The sequence below is a fragment of the Nerophis ophidion genome, linkage group LG04 (genome assembly GCF_033978795.1).
Source record: "Nerophis ophidion isolate RoL-2023_Sa linkage group LG04, RoL_Noph_v1.0, whole genome shotgun sequence".
Taxonomy (NCBI): Eukaryota; Metazoa; Chordata; class Actinopteri; order Syngnathiformes; family Syngnathidae; genus Nerophis; species Nerophis ophidion.
In genome coordinates, this window is record NC_084614.1 from 83,470,721 (window position 1) to 83,493,871 (window position 23,151).

At 36.5% G+C, this 23,151-nt stretch overlaps 1 protein-coding gene and 1 long non-coding RNA gene across 2 annotated transcripts in view; one reads left to right on the forward strand and one right to left on the reverse strand.

The window, feature by feature from the left end:
• The window catches only part of LOC133552069 (uncharacterized), a 29,493-nt gene that overhangs the window by 1,540 nt on the left and 4,802 nt on the right, over positions 1-23,151 (forward strand). Inside the window, exons 2-4 of the long non-coding RNA XR_009806612.1 lie at positions 1,220-1,379; positions 6,315-6,645; positions 19,234-19,415. This is a non-coding gene — a long non-coding RNA (uncharacterized LOC133552069). The remainder of the gene's footprint in view (positions 1-1,219; positions 1,380-6,314; positions 6,646-19,233; positions 19,416-23,151) is intronic.
• On the reverse strand, positions 714-19,421 carry trpc6a (transient receptor potential cation channel, subfamily C, member 6a). The gene is made up of 14 exons (XM_061899382.1): positions 19,262-19,421; positions 18,787-19,106; positions 13,456-13,588; positions 12,535-12,835; positions 12,100-12,285; positions 11,855-12,019; positions 11,546-11,783; positions 11,239-11,466; positions 10,906-11,170; positions 6,751-6,946; positions 6,429-6,629; positions 1,573-1,629; positions 1,425-1,500; positions 714-1,361 (listed from the first exon to the last, which is right to left on the reverse strand). The coding sequence occupies exons 1-14, from the start codon at positions 19,402-19,404 to the stop codon at positions 1,237-1,239; spliced, it is 2,634 nt and encodes an 877-aa protein (XP_061755366.1). The 5' UTR covers positions 19,405-19,421; the 3' UTR covers positions 714-1,236.

Here is a 23,151-nt window from a genome sequence, read left to right on the forward strand (position 1 = left end):
CAGGGTGTACCCCGCCTTCCGCCCGATTGTTGCTGAGATAGGCGCCAGCGCCCCCCGCAACCCCGAAAGGGAATAAGCGGTAGAAAATGGATGAATTTGTTTTTGGACTATTTTGTGCTTTGTTTGCCTTTTCATTATTTTTATTATCATTATTGTTGTTGTTTCCTTTTGTAAGCATAAGTTTGAGTTTCAGTGAGCACTGACTCCTGCAGCTGTGGAGAGAGATACTGTGGACTGTATGTGACGCCCTTTTCTTTTTGTCCCCATGAAAAAGCTGGTGAATAAATCCTCCTCAACTCGAATCCTGTGGTTCATCACGAAGAAAAAAAGACACAACGCAGAACAGTGACTGTTACATATATATATATATATATATATATATATATATATATATATATATATAAGAAATACGTAAAAATATATACACCCCCAGCTTTTGTGTTCAATACATTCGACCCAACAGTTGGGTTATGAATCAACCAGCATTGAGTTATTTTAACTCAACTTTTGGGTTCAAATAATTCGACCCAATAGTTTGCCTGGGAATAAGCCAACATTAGTTCATCATAACTCAACATTTTTGGGTTAAATAATTCAAGGCAAAAGTTGAGTTGAAAAAATTTAACCCAAAATGTTGTTAAAATAACTCTAATAATGGGTTTGTCCTTTTCTGAACCAGCATGAAATTGGGTTATATTTTGACCCCAACATTTTGTGTGTGTGTGTGTGTGTGTGTGTGTGTGTGTGTGTGTGTGTGTGTGTGTGTGTGTGTGTGTGTGTGTGTGTGTGTGTGTGTGTGTGTGTGTAATCAAACATAGATACAAGGGTGGCCATTAAAAAAAACCCACTGACCTATTTATTATTACCTGTCTGGAATGTACCTGTGCTGTCTTTAAATTGAAGCGAGGTGGTCACACAATCTTTCATGTAGCTAAGCTCTGGTCCCGCTTTGTGCTGTATCACAGCTCACGGGGGGCCTTTTTACATGCAAGCTGATATCGTCCGATACGTCTCTCCTCTGCTGATATCGCGCCGATATCAACATCGCTAAACCTTATATATCAGTCCGTAGAAAAAAATAAATAAAGTGCGAGTTTGACCCCGCCTGATTGCAGCAGGAGTCAAAAGTTTGGAGACACTTTCTAATGAGGTGTCCCTCCCCCCCATCACCGGTGGCTGATACCGCATGACATGGTATCCTCTGTATTGTTGTCTCCAGTAAACAAAGGCGGATCATCAGGGTGTGGTGACGTCTCCCAGTCTCTTCAGCAGCCCGTCCAAGGTCTCCAGGTTCTGGGACTTGTCCTCCAGCAGCTCGTAGCGCAGGCTGGAGATGTCCTGCTTGATCTCCTTCAGCTCACCTGCAGCACAACACCAAGGTGACACACAAACACACACACACACACACACACACACACACACACCTTCCGTGATCTCGTCGCTCTCGCGGTCCGCCCTCGCTTTGATGATGTAACGCTTGATCAGGCGCTTCATGATCTTCTACGGGTGAAGGTCAGGAAGGACAAGTTAGCGACGTGAGTGGGTCTTGGTGCGATACTGGACGGCTGATACCTGATATCTGGAAGGGTGGTTGGAATCGCTGTATGACGGACTTTTTCTTCCTCCAATCTAAAAAAAAAATATTCATTTTTGTATTTAGAGGTGGAATCTTTGGGCACCTAATTATTCAACACAATGTTCTTTTATTGGGTGGAATAATTATAATGAAGCTTTTTCAAAACATGTTAAAAACTACTTCTGGTTGGATTAAGCCTTTTTTTTTTATGAATTATTTCTAAAAATATATGACAGAAATAAACAAGGTAGGAGTCAAACTTTCGCATTCTTAGTATACACTGTTAATTATATGTTATATTATAATATTATTATAATATGATAATGTACACACATATATGTATATGTGTGTATATATATATCTATATACACACATTTAAAAAATATTTATATGTATACATATTTAAAAAAAAATATATATATGTGTATACAGTATATATATGTAGAAAATATATATATATAAATATTTAAAAACATACATATTTACAAAAAAACACTTCCATTCTACTATTTACTTTCTATTCTATTTCTATTTTACTGTTTTTATTGATTTTACCCTTTAAAATAGTTTTTAATCATATTTGTTTTCATATTGTTTTTATTGGTTTCATATTTATTTATTTTTTGTTTTTATTCAGTCACTGGTGGAGCATAATATATGTATATATACTTTTTTATTTTATTTTTATTTTTGTTTTGACAATTGTTTTTAACATGGCTGTGCAGCACTTTGGAAACGTTATTGTTGTTTAAATGTGCTATAGAAATAAAGTGGATTGGATTGGATATATTTTTATTTTTTTTTACAAAAAACACATATATATATAGAAAATATATATATATATACACACACATAAAAATATATATATATATAAAATATATAAATAAATATTTAAAAACATAATATATATATATTTACAAAAAACATATATATTTACAATAAACATATATATATATTTTAATTTGCACTTTGATTTTATCGATAATGTATTTAAGAAATATTTATAATATAAATAATTTATAATTACATTTTGAGATAACTATTTTTTGGATTTTTAATTTAATTTTATTTCATGAATCAATCTATAATTATCTCTATATAATTTAGCTCTGTAATTATTGAATACGATTGAAATCGAAACTAAGGTAACTTAATTTAAGACACATATATAAATGTATTAATAAATGTAATTTAAATCATTTACTTGTATTTTATTCATTAGTTTATATTTATGGTTTTATATTTCTGTTTTATATTTCATGTATTTCAATATTTATTAAAATTGTATGTATGTATATATATATATATATAAACAAAAAACATATATATATATTTAAAAAAGGAAAATATATCAATTTAAAATAAATTAAAAAATGCAATATTTTCTCTCAAAAAATAATTGAAATTGTAATATTTGATGTGAAGTAATTGGAGCCTTAAATAGATTAATAATTCATAACAACATGGATTTTGATTCACTATTATTATTTTGTAACAATGACAGTTTAAAAAAAAAAAACAACATTAAAATGATTTGGGATCTAAAAGGGTCCCACTCATAAAAGTGTTATAAATAAGTCATCTTTATTTTTATTTTTACTTTTAACACTTAAGTCTCTAGATCAACTTTAGATCTATTCGTCGATCATAAGCCTTTATTATTATTTTTATGTTGTTTTTGTTTGTTTTATTCCTTTTTTGTCCAAAAAAAACCGTTTTTTTAATGTCAAACACAAAAAACATGCAATATTTTCACCCCCTCAAAAATAATTGAAAGTGTAATATTTGATGTGAAGTAATTGGAGTTTTAAATATGTCAATAATTCCTAACAATATTGATTTGTATTTATTATTATAGTTTTTTTTAACAATGACAATTAAAAAAAATAACACTAACATTTTTGAGAATATAATAGGGCTCCACTCATAAAAGTGTTAAAAATAAGTAATCTTTTTTTATTTTATTTTAACACTAAAATCTCTAGATCAACTTCAGACTTATTCGTCAATTATGAGCTTTTAATATTATTTTAATGGGCTTTTTTTTTTTTTTACATTTATTCATCAAAGAAAACTTTTTTTTTTTTTTTAATTTCAAACACAAAACAATATACAATAATTTCCCCCCCCAAAAATATTTCAAAGTAGAAAATTTGATGTGACGTAATTGGACCCTGAAATAGAACAATAATTCAAAACAATAGTAATTTTTATTCATTATTATTGTTTAACAATGAAAGTTAAAAAAAAAAAACACTAAAATGATTGGGGATCTAAAAGGGTTCCACTCATAAGCTTTTATTATTATTTAAATCTTTTTTTTTGTCGGTTTTGTTCATTTTTGGTGTAGTTTGGAAAAAAAATAGAAAATTCTTAGGAATCTAAAAGGGTCCCACTCATAAAAGTGTTAAAAATAAGTCATCTTTATTTTTATTTTTACTTTTAACACTTAAGTCTCTAGATCAACTTCAGACTTACTCATCAATTATGAGCTTTTATCATTATTTTAATGGGCTTTTTTTTTTTTTTTACATTTATTCATCAACGAAAACTTTTTTCTTTTTTTTTTAATTTCAAACACAAAAAAATATACAATAATTTCCCCCCAACAAATATTTCAAAGTAGAAAATTTGATGTGACGTAATTGGACCCTGAAATAGAACAATAATTCATAACAATAGTAATTTTTATTCATTATTATTGTTTAACAATGAAAGTTAAAAAAAAAAAACAACACTAAAATTATTGGGGATCTAAAAGGGTTCCACTCGTAAGCTTTTATTATTATTTAAATCTTTTTTTTTTTGTCCGTTTTGTTCATTTTTGGTCTAGTTTGGAAAAAAAATAGAAAATTTTTAGGAATCTAAAAGGGTCCCACTCATAAAAGTGTTAAAAATAAGTCATCTTTATTTTTATTTTTACTTTTAACACTTAAATCTCTAGATCAACCTCAGATCTATTCGTCGATCATAAGCCTTTATTATTATTTTTATGTTGTGTTTGTTTGTTTTATTCCTTTTTTGTCCAAAAAAAAAACGTTTTTTTAATGTCAAACACAAAAAACATGCAATATTTTCACCCCCCCAAAAATAATTCAAAGTGTAATATTTGATGTGAAGTAATTGGAGTTTTAAATATGTCAATAATTCCTAACAATATTGATTTGTATTTATTATTATTGTTTTTTTAACAATTACAATTAGAAAAAATAACAATAACATTTTTGAGAATATAATTGGGCTCCACTCATAAAAGTGTTAAAAATAAGTAATCTTTTTTTATTTTATTTTAACACTAAAATCTCTAGATCAACTTCAGACTTATTCGTCAATTATGAGCTTTTAATATTATTTTAATGTTTTTTTTTTTTTAACATTTATTCATCAACGAAAACTGTTTTTTTTTTTTTAATTTCAAACACAAAAAAATATACAATAATTTCCCCCCCAAAAATATTTCAAAGTAGAAAATTTTATGTGACGTAATTGGACCCTGAAATAGAACAATAATTCATAACAATATTAATTTGTATTCATTATTATTGTTTAACAATGCAAGTTTTTTTTAAAATACACTAAAATTATTGGGGATCTAAAAGGGTTCCACTCATAAGCTTTTATTATGATTTAAATCTTTTTTTTTTGTCCGTTTTGTTCATTTTTGGTCTAGTTTGGAAAAAAAATTGAAAATTCTTAGGAATCTAAAAGGGTCCCACTCATAAAAGTGTTAAAAATAAGTCATCTTTATTCTTTTTTTTACTTTTAACACTTAAGTCTCTAGATCAACTTCAGACTTATTTGTCGATTATGAGCTTTTAATATTATTTTAATGGGCTTTTTTTTTTTTTTTTTACATTTATTCTTTAACGAAAACTTTTTTTTTTTTCAAACACAAAAAACACATACAATAATTTCCCCCCAAAAAATATTTCAAAGTACAAAATTTGATGTGACGTAATTGGACCCTGAAATAGAACAATAATTCATAACAATAGTAAATTTTATTCATTGTTATTGTTTAACAATGCAAGTTTTAAAAAAAAAAAACTAAAATTATTGAGGATCTAAAATGGTTCCACTCATAAGCTTTTATTATTATTTAAATCTTTTTTTTTTGTCCGTTTTGTTCATTTTTGGTCTAGTTTGAAAAAAAACAACCTGAAAATTCTTAACAATCTAAAAGGGTCCCACTCATAAAAGTGTTAAAAATAAGTCATCTTTATTTTTATTTTTACTTTTAACACTTAAATCTCTAGATCAACTTCAGATCTATTCGTCAATTATAAGCCTTTATGATTTTTATGTTGTTTTTGTTTGTTTTATTCCTTTTTAGTCAAAGAAAACCGTTTTTTTAATGTCAAACACAATATTAAAAGTGTTAAAAAATAAGTCATCTTTTTTTTTTTTTTTTAACTTTTAACGCTTAAATCTGTAGATCAACTTCAGATCTCTTCGTCGATTATCAGCTTTTATCATTATTTTAATGTTTTTTTTCTTTGTTTTATTCCTTTTTTTGTCAATGAAAACCATTTTCTTAAAACTCAAACACAAAATATGCAATCCCCCCCAAACAAAAAGTTGAAAGTGTAATATTTGCTGTAAAGTAATTATGTCAACAATTCATAACAACATTGATTTTGATTCATTATTATTTTTTGCGTAATGACAGTTTTAAAGAAAAAAAACGTATTACAATTCTCCTGTTTCACTCTTTTATGTTTTTTTGTTTTTGTGCCAGTATTTCTGGAATGTGCCGTTAAAAAAAATGGGCCCCCGGTCCGCACTTTGGACTTTGGACACCCCTGACCTCAAGAACTGCGTAGCTGGACACAGTAAAAACTGCATGCGGGACCTGGTCTAGCTGTGTCTGGTCTTTGTCCTCCTTGTGTCCCCTCATGTAGCGCAGGGCCACAGACTTGATGCCCTTGGAGAGACCCAGCATGGACTTTGGACTGGGGACCAGGTTGAAGGGCACCGGCAGCGTTCTTCCCTCCTCAAAGTAGGAGAACCAGAGTTTAGCCCGGGCGAACTTCCACTCCACGTCGGCGTCGTCCTGCAACCGAGCACAGGTGGGAGACGCTCATTAATATGCGCTCGGTCGTTTTGACATTTGGGAGGGGGGGACGCCATAACAAGTCCGTGATGGACCGCCGTAAACACTCTGACGGCCCGACCTCGATCTCCTGGAAGGAGCTGTTGATCATGGCGATGAGCATGTTGAGCAGCACGATCACCATGGTAACGTTGTAAACGCCATACAGAACGTAGCCGATGTTCTCGATGAACTTGTGCCCGTTGTTTATGACCACGGACCTGACCTCGGAAAGTCCGAATATGGCCCAGAACAAGGTCTTGAAGCTCTCCTCCAGCCTAAACACACACACACAAAAAGCAGGGAAGGACAATCACAAGCTGCATTTCCATGACAACGATCGCCATAAATGGGCTAGTTTTTTCCCCCCTGTAATACACATACCGGGCCACTAGATGGCGATAGCGCTTTGTATATATGCCATGGCGTTCACACTCGAACTGGCACCGTACCAAGTTCCCAGTCTGTGGAACGCTCTCCCTGACCACCTGAGGGCACCACAGACTGTGAATGTTTTTAAAAAAAGACTTAAAAACCCTTCTTTTTAAAAAAGCCTTTTTTTATATACTGTATATTTGCATACTAGTTCTAGCTATTAGGCTGTTCTAGTTTTTATTTTTATGAATATATATACGGGGGTTAGTACATGTGCCTAACAATACAAATGTTCTGAGTTCAATCCCAGGCTCGGGATCTTTCTGTGTGGAGTTTGCATGTTCTCCCCGTGACTGCGTGGGTTCCCTCCGGGTACTCCTCCCACCTCCAAAGACATGCACCTGGGGATAGGCCCCTCCCACTTCCAAAGACATGCACCTGGGGATAGGTTGATTGGCAACACTAAATGGGCCCTAGTGTGTGAATGTTGTCTGTCTATCTGTGTTGGCCCTGCGATGAGGTGGCGACTTGTCCAGGGTGTACCCCGCCTTCCGCCCGATTGTAGCTGAAATAGGCACCAGCGCCCCTCCGCCACCCCAAAAGGGAATAAGCGGTAGAAAATGGATAGAAATGTAACATTTACTACTTTTGTTGCATTAAACAATGTAACAAAGTTTTCCAAAATAAATTAACTCAAGCTCCCGGTCTGTGGAACGCTCTCCCTGACCACCTGAGGGCTCCACAGACTGTGAATGCTTTTTAAAAAAGGCTTAAAAACCTTTATTTAAAAAAATAAATGTTTCTTTTTTTTTTATATATATGCATATTAGTTCTAGCTATTACGCTGTTGTAGTTTTTATTTTTATGGGTTAGGGTTAGGGTAATTTAGCATACTGGCTATCGAACACATTCGTACTAAAATAACGGTACCTCGGAATTGATTCCGGTGCCCAATTTTGCTGCTTTTGTGTGTTAATAAATGTTCATTGTTTGTTTATACAATTTAATTTTTTAATGTAACATTTAAAATGAGTTATAAGGGCCCAAGCAGCGGAGCAGGCACCCTAGGGCCCAAATGAAATTTCTGTTTTAATTTTTTATTTTTCCTGTAATACAAATGTCGGCCCACTAGATGGCGATATCATTTTGTAAAGTAAAAGAATACCGAACAAATCTGATGTACGTTCGTCGTTGCAATGTAACTTAGCATACTGGGTATCGATCACACTCAAACCGATACGGTACAAAATTCTAGTACCTTGGAATCGATACCGGTACCAATTTTTGCTACTTTTCTGTGTGTTGATAAATGTTCATAGTTTGTTTACAAAATTATGTTTTCTTATGTAACATTTAAAAATGAGTTGTAAGGGCCCAAAAAGTGGCCAAAAGTCAGGATTTTTTTTCCAAGTCTCCAAAAATCTGGATTTTTTTCTAAGTGTCAAAAAGTCTGGAATTTTTCTAAGTGTCCAAAAATTCAGGAATTTTTTCAAAGCGTCAAAAAGTCAGGATATTTTCTGTCAAAAAGTTGAAATTTTTTCCAAGTGTCCAAAAATCCGGATTTTTTTCTAAGTGTCAAAAAGTCTGGAATTTTTCTAAGTGTCCAAAAATTCAGGAATTTTTTCAAAGCGTCAAAAAGTCAGGATATTTTTGTCAAAAAGTTGAAATTTTTTGTAAGTGTCCAAAAATCTGGATTTTTTTCTAAGTGTCAAAAAGTCTGGAATTTTTCTAAGTGTCCAAAAATTCAGGAATTTTTTCAAAGCGTCAAAAAGTCAGGATATTTTCTGTCAAAAAGTTGAAATTTTTTCCAAGTGTCCAAAAATCCGGATTTTTTTCTAAGTGTCAAAAAGTCTGGAATTTTTCTAAGTGTCCAAAAATTCAGGAATTTTTTCAAAGCGTCAAAAAGTCAGGATATTTTCTGTCAAAAAGTTGAAATTTTTTCCAAGTGTCCAAAAATCCGGATTTTTTTCTAAGTGTCAAAAAGTCTGGAATTTTTCTAAGTGTCCAAAAATTCAGGAATTTTTTCAAAGCGTCAAAAAGTCAGGATATTTTCTGTCAAAAAGTTGAAATTTTTTCCAAGTGTCCAAAAATCCGGATTTTTTTCTAAGTGTCAAAAAGTCTGGAATTTTTCTAAGTGTCCAAAAATTCAGGAATTTTTTCAAAGCGTCAAAAAGTCAGGATATTTTCTGTCAAAAAGTTGAAATTTTTTCCAAGTGTCCAAAAATCCGGATTTTTTTCTAAGTGTCAAAAAGTCTGGAATTTTTCTAAGTGTCCAAAAATTCAGGAATTTTTTCAAAGCGTCAAAAAGTCAGGATATTTTCTGTCAAAAAGTTGAAATTTTTTCCAAGTGTCCAAAAATCTGGATTTTTTTCTAAGTGTCAAAAAGTCTGGAATTTTTCTAAGTGTCCAAAAATTCAGGAATTTTTTCAAAGCTTCAAAAAGTCAGGATATTTTCTGTCAAAAAGTTGAAATTTTTTCCAAGTGTCCAAAAATCCGGATTTTTTTCTAAGTGTCAAAAAGTCTGGAATTTTTCTAAGTGTCCAAAAATTCAGGAATTTTTTCAAAGCGTCAAAAAGTCAGGATATTTTTGTCAAAAAGTTGAAATTTTTTCCAAGTGTCCAAAAATCCGGATTTTTTTCTAAGTGTCAAAAAGTCTGGAATTTTTCCAAGTGTCCAAAAATTCAGGAATTTTTTCAAAGCGTCAAAATGTCAGGATATTTTCTGTCAAAAAGTTGACATTTTTTCCAAGTGTCCAAAAATCCGGATTTTTTTCTAAGTGTCAAAAAGTCTGGAATTTTTCTAATTGTCCAAAAATTCAGGAATTTTTTTCAAAGCGTCAACAAGTCAGGATATTTTCTGTCAAAAAGTTGAAATTTTTTCCAAGTGTCCAAAAATCCGGATTTTTTTCTAAGTGTCAAAAAGTCTGGAATTTTTCTAAGTGTCCAAAAATTCCGGAATTTTTTCAAAGCTTCAAAAAGTCAGGATATTTTCTGTCAAAAAGTTGAAATTTTTTCCAAGTGTCCAAAAATCCGGATTTTTTTCTAAGTGTCAAAAAGTCTGGAATTTTTCTAATTGTCCAAAAATTCAGGAATTTTTTTCAAAGCGTCAAAAAGTCAGGATATTTTCTGTCAAAAAGTTGAAATTTTTTCCAAGTGTCCAAAAATCCGGATTTTTTTCTAAGTGTCAAAAAGTCTGGAATTTTTCCAAGTGTCCAAAAATTCAGGAATTTTTTCAAAGCGTCAAAAAGTCAGGATATTTTCTGTCAAAAAGTTGAAATTTTTTCCAAGTGTCCAAAAATCCGGATTTTTTTCTAAGTGTCAAAAAGTCTGGAATTTTTCTAAGTGTCCAAAAATTCAGGAATTTTTTCAAAGCGTCAAAGAGTCAGGATATTTTCTGTCAAAAAGTTGAAATTTTTTGTAAGTGTCAAAAATTCTGGATTTTTTGTGTTCCCAGTTTAAAAGCCTCTTTGAGACCTCTAACATGCACGAAAACTCCCCAAATGTTGCAAGCGCATCAGAGTTGGCGGAAAATTTTATATTTTGGGGTGCCGAAAATTACATTGAAAAATTTGGCTCTCTAGCGCCACCTTTAAAAGGAGGAAATAAAATTCCCCTCCCACCGGTTTCACGTGACGCCACAAAAATTGTTGTTAGACGTCCAGTACGCACATAAAAGTCTCTAAAACCCACACCTGAAAACAAACCAATGGAATTTGGCCGGTGCTTATAAAAGTACCGAATTCGGTTCCCATCCCTACTCAACACGGCCTGTCATAGCATGACAAAACCTCCCGAACAAACTTACGAGCGTACATCGACGAACCTTTTTGTCCCCGGGAGTCCGTGGTAAATACCAAACTCACGTGGTGAAGGCGTCGTTCTGCTTGATGCCCAGGTAGTAGGAGTACAGGTTGAACATGCCGATCATGAAGGCCAAGAAGACCAGCAGGAAGATGACCATGAACTTGAAGATGTCCTTCACCGTCCTCCCCAAGGAGATCTGCAGCGGACCGAAGCTCTCGTTGGCCGGGAGGATGTAGGCGATGCGAGAGAAGCTCAGCACCACCGCCACGGCGTACAAGCCCTCGGAGACCAGCTGGGGGTCTGACGGCAACCAATGGACGCGGGCTGCAAAAACAGGGCAAAATCCAGTTGCAATACTAAGATACCTGGCGGAAATACTGGATCATGCTGACCGAGTGTAAAGTAGCGGATCTCCGGGAGCAGCATGACGTTGGTCAGGTTTGTGCAGTGAGCGTGGACATAAGTCTGAGCAGATCTGGCGTGTCTAAGCGCGGACAGACGACAGCTGAAAGACGCCAGGAAGATGGCCAGCATCCCAAAGTCCAGAAAGTTCCACGGCTCCACAATGTATTCCCCTGGTCCGAGACTCCAGATCTCCTTCACTTCCGCCCAGATCATACCTGCCGCAGGACAGAGGTTTCGCACGATGCGAGGGATGTGTGTTTGTGTTCCAGCCACATGTTAGCTATATCCTCCTACCCATGACCCACGAGATGATTAGGATCTCCATCCAGGTGAAGGGGGTTGTGGTCATTCGGTAGAGCAGCAGCGGGTCTGTGCTGATTCCTCCCGGAACCTGATGGTGGGTCATGTTGGCTAGCAAGGTGGTTCCCGCAAAGCGGTCTGCGGCATTCAGGATCAGTAGACCCAGGAAGATCGTGAAAGACGAGGCGTGGGCCACAAACTTCATGAAGGGGCTTCGCATCACTCGACCCACCTGGGTCAAAGAGAGCATTGTTATATCAGAAAGAACCAAAACATGATACCGCGCTGCCTTGTGGAACATACTCTGCTGCACGGAGCGATCCAGTAGGCCATAGCCAAGCCTGGTAGCCCCATGGCCACCGCCAAGACGACCAGAAGTTTGACGGCAGTGGTTTGTTGCCTCAAACCAGGCAGGTTCTCGTACCAAATACTCAGCAGCTGTTGTTGGCAGTTGGGATGGGCCACAAACTAGGGAAGAATGGAAGAGAAAGCTGACGGACCATTTGGGAGAGGAACCCCAACCATCACATGGTCTCTTCCGGTCTGACCTTCTTGAGTTCGTACTTGATGGCTAACTTGAGTCGTGTCAGGGAAGGGCGACCTGGCAGATCGTAGCAGTCGTCGCAGTCGGTTTTTCCGTTCAGTATTGCCTCAACCTCCTCCGTACTGCGACAGAGGTCCAGCAGGCCCACGACAAAGTCCTTGCACTGGCTCGACAGGCAGCAATAATCATTCTGCAGACAACAAAGTGGGCTGAAGAATTCAAACACTTGTACGATAGTCTGGCCCTGGAGGGATGAGCTTTATAAATACACGTCAACTAAACATAGCTCTGATAAGATCTAGGCCCTCATCTCTGTATACTTCCCCCACTGGCTCATAAAAAGTTCTTGTGTTTACTTGCAGTCAGTAATATGTACAAGAATAGTAGTTTTTATCCCTAGAACATCAGATGATTTAATGTTGTGCATTATTATTTTTACCTTAAACTCCTTCTCGATGTTGGCCAGCATGGCCAGTTCGTTGCTGAGCTCCAGGGCGGCCAAAACTGGGTCCTCACTGGAGAGAGAAAGGTATGCCGGACTAGCCAGTCCCCGGTAGGCGTTGATGCGGGAGCGCGAGTGGCTAAAAGAGTCAAACTGCTGCTGGTAGTTGCAGGAGTTGCAGCCACAGAAGTAGTCGTGGGGAGGGTCGATTCGAGCGCCTTTACTCAACAGGGTGTGGACTATCTCGTACTCCTGGCAGTGCGCCGCCAAGATCACCGGAGTGACGTCGTGGGAGAATCTAGGGTCGGGTCAAAGTACAACAGTTTTGGAATGAGACCCATCCATCCAACCCTTTTCTTTCGCTAATCTGGGTCACAAGGCCGCAGTCTCCGTAGGAAAGCCTAGACCTTCCAGGCTCCGGCCACCTCTACCCAATTCCACCTGAGGAACACAGAGCCCGTCCTAAGCCAGCTGCGAAACTTAATCCCTCCAGCACATTCTGAGTCTCCCCCTTCTGACCACCTCACAAAGACTACTTTAAGCCAGACTAGATGCCGATGCAACTTCAACAGGTTCTCCCCTGTCCTTAAGGTGAATCCAGGCACCCTGTGGTTTCTAACTCTTTTAGTCACTCCCCAAAACTTGTGACCATAGTTGAGGACAGGAACGTACATCGATCAGTAAATTGAGAGCTTTGTTTCCTCGTTTAACTCTCTCTTCACCACGGCGGTCCGGTACAACAACCGCATTGATGCTGCCTCGAACTGACCGAGACGCAGACCACCTTGTTTAATGTTAGGCCCTCTGGTTTTGCCAAGACTTTATTCTGGGTCGCTTCTTCCTGGTGGATTAATCAAACCGAACATGGCCCATCTTGTAACGGTTGGGATTTTACCTTAAAGATGTCATTGGTCTTACCTGGTCCCGTCTTCGTCATAAGCGTAGAAGTCGTCCAGGATGTCCACTTGAGCAGGACTCGCTGTAAGACGATGGGCATCTCGAAATGATGGATGGGCTAGCAGGGCTTCTGTGATCCGGACATAACCTTTGCCTGCAATGGAAGCAATTCAGTTACCAGGCTTCTTGTATTAGCCAGAAACCAAACCTGACAGTACTAGAGTTCAGGTATGCAACACACCATCTTTAGAATTCTAACACCATCCGTATAACCCTAACACCATCTTTATAATTCCAACACCATCCGTATAACCCTAACACCATCTGTATAACGCTAACACCATCCGTATAACCCTAACACCATCCACACAACGCTAACACCGTCTTTATCATTCTAACACAATCCGTACAATCCTAACACTATCAATATAACGCTAACATCATCCGTATAACCCTAACACCGTCTTTATAATTCTAACACCGTCTTTATAATTCTAACACCGTCTTTATAATTCTAACACCGTCTTTATAATTCTAACACCGTCTTTATAATTCTAACACCGTCTTTATAATTCTAACACCGTCTTTATAATTCTAACACCGTCTTTATAATTCTAACACCGTCTTTATAATTCTAACACCGTCTTTATAATTCTAACACCGTCTTTATAATTCTAACACCGTCTTTATAATTCTAACACCGTCTTTATAATTCTAACACCGTCTTTATAATTCTAACACCGTCTTTATAATTCTAACACCGTCTTTATAATTCTAACACCGTCTTTATAATTCTAACACCGTCTTTATAATTCTAACACCGTCTTTATAATTCTAACACCGTCTTTATCGTTCTAACACCGTCTTTATCGTTCTAACACTGTCTTTATCGTTTTAACACCGTTTTTATCATTTTAACACCGTCTTTATAATTCTTACAACATCCGTATAGTCCTAACACCATCCGTATAACCCTAACACCATCTGTATAACCCTAACACCGTCTTTATAATTCTTACACTGTCTTTAGAATTCTAACACCGTCCGTATAACCCTAACACGATCCGTATAACCCTAACACCGTCTTTAGAATTCTTACACCGTCTTTAGAATTCTAACTCCGTCCGTATAACCCTAACACGATCTGTATAGCCCTAACACCATCCGTATAACCTTAACACCATCCGTATAACCCTAACACCATCCGTATAACCCTAACACCGTCTTTATAATTCTTACACTGTTTTTAGAATTCTAACACCATCCGTATAGTCCTAACACCGTCCGTATAACCCTAACACCGTCTTTATAATTCTTACAACATCCGTATAACCCTAACACCGTCTTTAGAATTCTTACACTGTCTTTAGAATTCTAACACCGTCCGTATAACGCTAACACCATCCGTATAACCCTAACACGTCTTTAGAATTCTTACACCGTCTTTAGAATTCTAACACCTTCTGTATAACCCTAACACCATCCGTATAACCCTAACACCGTCTTTATAATTCTTACAACATCCGTATAGTCCTAACACCATCCGTATAACCCTAACACCATCCGTATAACCCTAACACCATCCGTATAACCCTAACACCGTCTTTAGAATTCTTACACTGTCTTTAGAATTCTAACACCGTCCGTATAACGCTAACACCATCCGTATAACCCTAACACGTCTTTAGAATTCTTACACCGTCTTTAGAATTCTAACACCTTCTGTATAACCCTAACACCATCCGTATAACCCTAACACCGTCTTTATAATTCTTACAACATCCGTATAGTCCTAACACCATCCGTATAACCCTAACACCATCCGTATAACCCTAACACCATCCGTATAACCCTAACACCATCTTTATAATTCCAACACCATCCGTATAACCCTAACACCATCTGTATAACGCTAACACCATCCGTATAACCCTAACACCATCCACACAACGCTAACACCGTCTTTATCATTCTAACACAATCCGTACAATCCTAACACTATCAATATAACGCTAACATCATCCGTATAACCCTAACACCGTCTTTATAATTCTAACACCGTCTTTATAATTCTAACACCGTCTTTATAATTCTAACACCGTCTTTATAATTCTAACACCGTCTTTATAATTCTAACACCGTCTTTATAATTCTAACACCGTCTTTATAATTCTAACACCGTCTTTATAATTCTAACACCGTCTTTATAATTCTAACACCGTCTTTATAATTCTAACACCGTCTTTATAATTCTAACACCGTCTTTATAATTCTAACACCGTCTTTATAATTCTAACACCGTCTTTATAATTCTAACACCGTCTTTATAATTCTAACACCGTCTTTATAATTCTAACACCGTCTTTATAGTTCTAACACCGTCTTTATCGTTCTAACACCGTCTTTATCGTTTTAACACCGTTTTTATCATTTTAACACCGTCTTTATAATTCTTACAACATCCGTATAGTCCTAACACCATCCGTATAACCCTAACACGATCCGTATAACCCTAACACCGTCTTTAGAATTCTTACACCGTCTTTAGAATTCTAACTCCGTCCGTATAACCCTAACACGATCTGTATAGCCCTAACACCATCCGTATAACCTTAACACCATCCGTATAACCCTAACACCATCCGTATAACCCTAACACCGTCTTTATAATTCTTACACTGTTTTTAGAATTCTAACACCATCCGTATAGTCCTAACACCGTCCGTATAACCCTAACACCGTCTTTATAATTCTTACAACATCCGTATAACCCTAACACCGTCTTTAGAATTCTTACACTGTCTTTAGAATTCTAACACCGTCCGTATAACGCTAACACCATCCGTATAACCCTAACACGTCTTTAGAATTCTTACACCGTCTTTAGAATTCTAACACCTTCTGTATAACCCTAACACCATCCGTATAACCCTAACACCGTCTTTATAATTCTTACAACATCCGTATAGTCCTAACACCATCCGTATAACCCTAACACCATCCGTATAACCCTAACACCATCCGTATAACCCTAACACCGTCTTTAGAATTCTTACACTGTCTTTAGAATTCTAACACCGTCCGTATAACGCTAACACCATCCGTATAACGCTAACACCATCCGTATAACGCTAACACCATCCGTATAACCCTAACACCGTCTTTAGAATTCTTACAACATCCGTATAGTCCTAACACCATCCGTATAACCCTAACACCATCCGTACAACCCTAACACCGTCTTTAGAATTCTTACACTGTTTTTAGAATTCTAACACCATCCGTATAACCCTAACACCGTCTTTATAATTCTTACACTGTCTTTAGAATTCTAACACCGTCCGTAAAACCCTAACACCATTCATATAACCCTAACACCATCCTTATAACCCTAACACCATCCTTATAACCCTAACACCATCCTTATAACCCTAACACCGTCTTAATAATTCTAACACCATCTTTATAATTCTTGCGCCGTCTTTATAATTCTTACACAATCCATGTAATCCTAACACCACCCGTATAACCATAACACCATCTGTATAACGTTAACACCATCCGTATAACCCTAACACCATCCTAACACCATAACACCATCCGTACAACGCTAACACCATCTGTATAACCCTCACACCATCCGTATAACCCTAACACCGTCTTTTTAAATCTAACACCGTCTTCATAATTCTTACACCGTCTTTAGAATTCTAACACCATCCTTATAACCCTAAGACCGTCCGTATAACCCTAACATTGTCTTTAAAAATCTAACACCATCTTTATAATTCTAACACCGTCTTTATCATTTTTACTCCGTCTTTAGAATTCTAACACCACCCGTATAACCCTAACACCATTTATATAACCCTAACACCACCCGTATAACGCTAACACCATCCATATAACCCTAACACCATTCATACAATCCTAACACCATCCATATCGTCAAGTACCAAGTTATAGTAGTTTGAGGTGTTTAGCAAAAAAAAAATGGTCCCAAAAGAGATAGCATGCTAGGATGCTAATATTAGCATGCTAACACCTAACATGTGTCAAGTAGCAGATCATGCAGTCCGAGGCCTTCGGCTGAAAAATTGCCCCCCAAAAAAGTTAGCATGCCAATGTTAGTAATGCTGGCTGAGGCAGAGCCAATCAGAGGCCACGATACTGAACAGTCCAGTCACGTCGTTTTAGTCTTGTTTAGTGACCAATATTCCTGTTGCATTGGTATTTTTGACTTCATTTAGCCATTTTATGCTTGAAAAAGCTTCATCTCGGGCACACCTAAGAACAACATTTCTCAAAGTGACATTGCAAGGAATTTGGTGATTTCACCATCCACGGTCCGTAATATCTTCTAAAGGTTCAGAGAATCTGGAGAAATCACTGCACGTAAGCCATGATATTAAGGACCTTTGATCCCTCTGGCGGTACTCTCATCAAAAAGCGACATCAGTGTGTAAACGATATCACCACATGAGCTTAGGAAGACTTCAGAAAACCACTGTCAGTAACTACAGTTTGTCGCTCCATCTGTAAGTGCAAGTTAAAATTATACTATGCAAAGTGAAAGGCATTTATCAACAACACCCAGAAACGCCGCCCGAGCTCATCTAAGATGGACTGATGAAAAGTGGAAAAGTGTTCTGTGGTCTGACTGCCGCCGCCCGGAGCCGTCGCCTTTTCTTTTTTTCTAGTACTTCACTCTAAACGTCCTCATCCACAAATCTTTCATCCTCGCTCAAATTAATGGGGAAATTGTTGCTTTCTCGATCCAAATCGCTCTAGCTGCTGGTGGCCATGATTGCAAACAATGTTCAGATGTGAGGAGCTCCACAACCCGTGACGTCACGCGCACATCGTCTGCTACTTCCGGTACAGGCAAGGCTTTTTTATTAGCGACCAAAAGTTGCGAATTTTATCATCGATGTTCTCTACTAAATCCTTTCAGCAAAAATATGGCGAAATGATGAAGTATGACACATAGAATGGAGCTGCTATCCCCGTCTAAATAAGAACATCTCATTTCAGTAGGCCTTTAATGACTATTTGCAACAACAACAAAAAGTGTCTCAGTTTGATTCCATTCAATCCAATATAAGTTGAAAAGGATTTGCAAGTCATTGTATTCTCTTTTTATTTACGACATACGCAACTGGTTTTGGGTTTTGTAAACAAGCTACAGCAGAACTTGAGAAACCAAATTGTACCTCTGCCAAAAAAGCAGTGGCCTCAAAGGGCTGCCCTGCCGCGAACGCCTCAGTTGTTTAAGTCCCAGGTTGACAGAAAAGAGCCCCGCTAAATAGCGACGCCACGGTACGGGCTCGGGAAAACAAAGCGTAGTCTTACTGATGGCCAGCAGGAGGGCGTCGCCCACCCGGGCCAAGTCGGGCCTCCCCAGGAGCAGCTCGGTGACCTCCAGGTGCTCGTTGGCCACGGCCAGCTGCAGCGGGTTCTGGCCCATGTAGTCCACCGTGTTGACGTTGAGGTGCGGCACGTGCAGCAGCATGCGCCGCACCTCGGGGATGTTGCCGTACTCGGCCGCCTCCAGGAAGCGCTGCTCCACCTCCGAGGGGCTGACGGACGGCGCGGTGAACATGTGGCCGGGGCCCCGCAGGGCCTGGCGTCGCTTGACGGCGCTGAGGCGGGCCAGCAGTTGTCTCTCAGAGCTGCCGGCAAGTCATAAACATCACTTGTAAACACACACGCGCTCCCAGGGACACTTTCTACCGCAGAAAGACTTTTTACCAGCAAAAACGGGTTAGTTCCAAAGACCTGATTCTAACCGTTCCACAGAGTTGCCGACAGGGAGGCGGAAACTCACCCGGGCCATGGTCCTGGGCAACTGTTCTCCTCCGGGAAGTCGTCGTGCATCAGCAGGTTGTCCCGGCTCCTGGCCCGCGGGCTGTCCGGGCTCGGAGACGCCGCCTGCCTGTGGTTCATGATGGGAGGCTCTGAAGGGATCATCACGCCAGCGGGTATGTAGTCGTACTTTTCCTCCGCTGTACCTCCCTCTCTTCCTCCATCCCTCCCTCCTCCTCCCTGTCGGACCCCTTGAGAAGGAATGTGTCTTTATTTATGTGGATAACGGAACCCAAGTATCCTATAAGCTCCTTACGTTACACTCTGGTAACAATAGGACGCATGGCGATAAGTACAAATGATTTAATATAATCCAGATTAGATTAGATTATGTACAATCATGTAATGTAGATTAACGTAATGCATCATCCTGTAACATAACATAATGTAATGTAACATTAAGTAATGTAACATAATGGAATGTAACATAACTTAATGCAACATAATGTAATGTAACATAATATAATGTAACACTATGGAATGGAACATCAAGTAATATGACATAAGCTAATGTAACATAATGTAATGCAACAATGTAATGTACATAGTGCAATGTAATATAAAGTAATGTAACATAGCCTAATGTAACATAACCTAATGTAATATCGCATAATGCAATACCGAGTAATACAACGTAACATAACATAATGTAATACCGCATAATATAATGTGACATAACCTAATGTAACATAACCTAATGTAACATAATGTAATATCGCATAATAGAACGTAACATAATTTAATTCAACCTAACGCAATGTGATGTAACATAACGTAATGTAACATAATACAACGTAATCTAATGTGACATAATGTGATGTAACATAATGTAATGTAACATAACATAATGTAACGTAATATAACGTAATGTAATGTAACATAATGTGATGTAACAAAACACAAAGTAACATAATGTAATGTAACGTTGCGTATCACTATGCCATGTAACATAAAGTATTGTAACATGACCTAATGTAACAACCTAATGTAACATAATGTAATATCGCATAATACAACGTCACATAACCTAATGTATCATAACGTGATGTAACATAATGTGATGTCGCATAATATAAAGTAACATAACCTAATGTAACATAACCTGTAACATAACGTAATATAACATAATGTAGTATTGCATAATATAACGTAACATAATTTAATGTCACATAACGTAATGTGACATAATGTAATGTAACATAAGGTAATGTGATGTAACATAACGCAATGTAACATGATGTAATGTAACGTTACACTATGTAATGTAACATAAACTAATGTAACATAGTGTAATATTGCATAATACAATGTAACATAACATAATGTAACATAACATAATGTAACATGATGTAATATCGCATAACATAACATTATTTCATGTAACGTAACATAAAGTGACGTAATGTAATGTTACATAACGTCATGTAACGTAATGTAAAGTAATGTGATGTAACGTAATATAACATAATGTGATGTAACGTAATATAACATAATGTGATGTAACATAATATAACATAATGTGATGTAACGTAATATAACATAATGTGATGTAACATAATATAACATAATGTGATGTAACGTAATATAACATAATGTAATATCGCATAACATAACATTATTTCATGCAACGTAACATAAAGTGACGTAATGTAATGTTAAACGTAATGTAATGTAAAGTAATGTGATGTAACGTAATATAACATAATGTAATTTAGCGTAACATAATGTGATGTAACGTAACAATGTGACGTAACGTAACATAATGTAACATAACGTAATGTAGCATAATATCACGTGATTTAGCTTAACATCATGTTGCATATCCCAGCCAAATGTATTTAGGCAGCCTAATAGGTAACATAAATGAAGTTACATACTTGTATGTAACTTGATGTACTGTAACATACCCGAACCTATCTTGACATTATCCAAAGCAGTCGACGCAAACATTGTGCAAAGAAAAACCCAAGAACACAATATAAGGTATGATGTCATGATAACGTTGGGTCAATTAATGCAGCCGAGCCAAAGAAGTTCATGCAACATATCGGGACGTAACATGTCGTAATGTCACCTACCTTCCCCCAAACCTTTCCCGCCACGTGCCCGGGCCATTAAAATAATTTTGTATTTCGTAAAAAAAAAATAATAATAATAATGATAGAAACAGACACTTTTATAATTAATGACACAATTTTGTCAGCTTTGTGTTGTAAGTGAAACAACATTTATTTATCAGTAGTAGTGTCCAAATGATCTTCTTTTTGCTCTTTTATTTTTATTCTATTATTATTTCCACAATAGGCAGCAGATCATCACTCTGGATACCCCGGAACTGAACTAACCTTTTTTTTTTTTTTTTTTTAAATAATATTAGTAATACTCATTATTATTCATTTAGTCTGTACTCTATTCTGTATGCGGCACTAACTTACTTCCTATTTGATCACATGTATTGAACACATGACTCTATCTTACCAAATGTTCTATGTTCAGACAGTGTGTGGCTATTTTAAACCGCACACACACACACAGTGCGTGTGTGCGTGTGTGTGTGTGTGTGTGTGTGTGAGACTGATAGCTGATGAACAGCAGATGAGATTCCTCAGGGTCCAAATTCCCAGCAGACTTTGCTTCCTGTGTCCTCCTAGCCTGCACACATCCTCATCACTGTGGGAAAACCACGATCACACACACTCATGTACTTCTTACCTTCTTGAGACCTCTGAAAAATGCCTACCTTTTTAGGACCACCCTTTTTCTAGATACATAAAGGTTTGTATTTGCAACATTAATAATATATACAACCTATGCAAATATATATTTTTTTGTAATTGTTTTTTAATCTTCATTATTTACTTAAACTTAATAGAGTATGTCTATATGTACATATTTATTTATTTATTTTTTAAATTAATTTTCCATTTCTTACACACTTGTTATTACAAATGTTGGCCAGAGGGGGAGCACTTCAATTTTTTTTACACACACTTGTTATTTCATATGTTGACCAGAGGGGGAGCACTTTTAAAAGCGACACACAGTCAATGTGAAAAATCCCTACTTTTTGGGACCACCCTCATTTTGATAGATTTCCCCACCAGGGGGTGCTAATGAGACAATCTCTGTTAGATGCAATTTTTCGTATTGAGAGCATGAATTATGTCCTCACTTGTTCACATTCATGTATTTGTGACCTTCTTGAGACCTCTGAAAATGCCAACCTATTTAGGACCAGCCTTTCTAGATATATAAAGAAGTGTATTTACATTTAACATTAATAATATATACATTCGATGCAGATATAAAAAAGCTTGTTGTGAAAAATTAGTTGGAATTTCACAAGAAAAACATAGAATTTTAGCAGTATTACAATAAAAGTTGTAATTTTACTCAGCGCAAGTCGACATTTTACAAAAAAACTGAACATTTGTGTCATATTATGATATAAGTTGGAATTTTACAAGAACATATTGTCAAAATGTTAAGCTTATTAAAAAGAGTCGCAATTTTACTGGACAAAAGTCATAAGAAAATTTTAACATTTTGGCAATTTTACAATAATAATCGGAATTTCACTTGACAAAGTTGGACCAAAGTCATAATTTCACTCAAAAAAAAGTTCACTATTTTACAAGAACAACCCAAAAAAAATTGGCCGTATTGTGATAAAGGTCAGAATTTCATATGACAAATAAATGTCGCTATTTTGCGTTAAAAAGTAATTATTTTACATAACGTGAAAAAAAATTTTAGGAGAAAAAATTGCAATTTTACAGAAACGGAAAAAACATGAGAAATTGTTCCCTATTTTAAAAGAAAAAAGCCGACACATTGTGAGAAAAAGACTGC

Coding starts and splice junctions, on each gene's coding strand:
- trpc6a (XM_061899382.1), bottom strand. CDS start 19,404: ATGATCCCTTCAGAGCCTCCCATCATGAACCACAGGCAGGCGGCGTCT. Junction 13,589..18,786: donor CGCCCTCCTGCTGGCCATCA/GTAAGACTACGC, acceptor CTTCCATTGCAG/GCAAAGGTTATGTCCGGATC. Junction 6,630..6,750: donor GCTCCTTCCAGGAGATCGAG/GTCGGGCCGTCA, acceptor GCTCGGTTGCAG/GACGACGCCGACGTGGAGTG.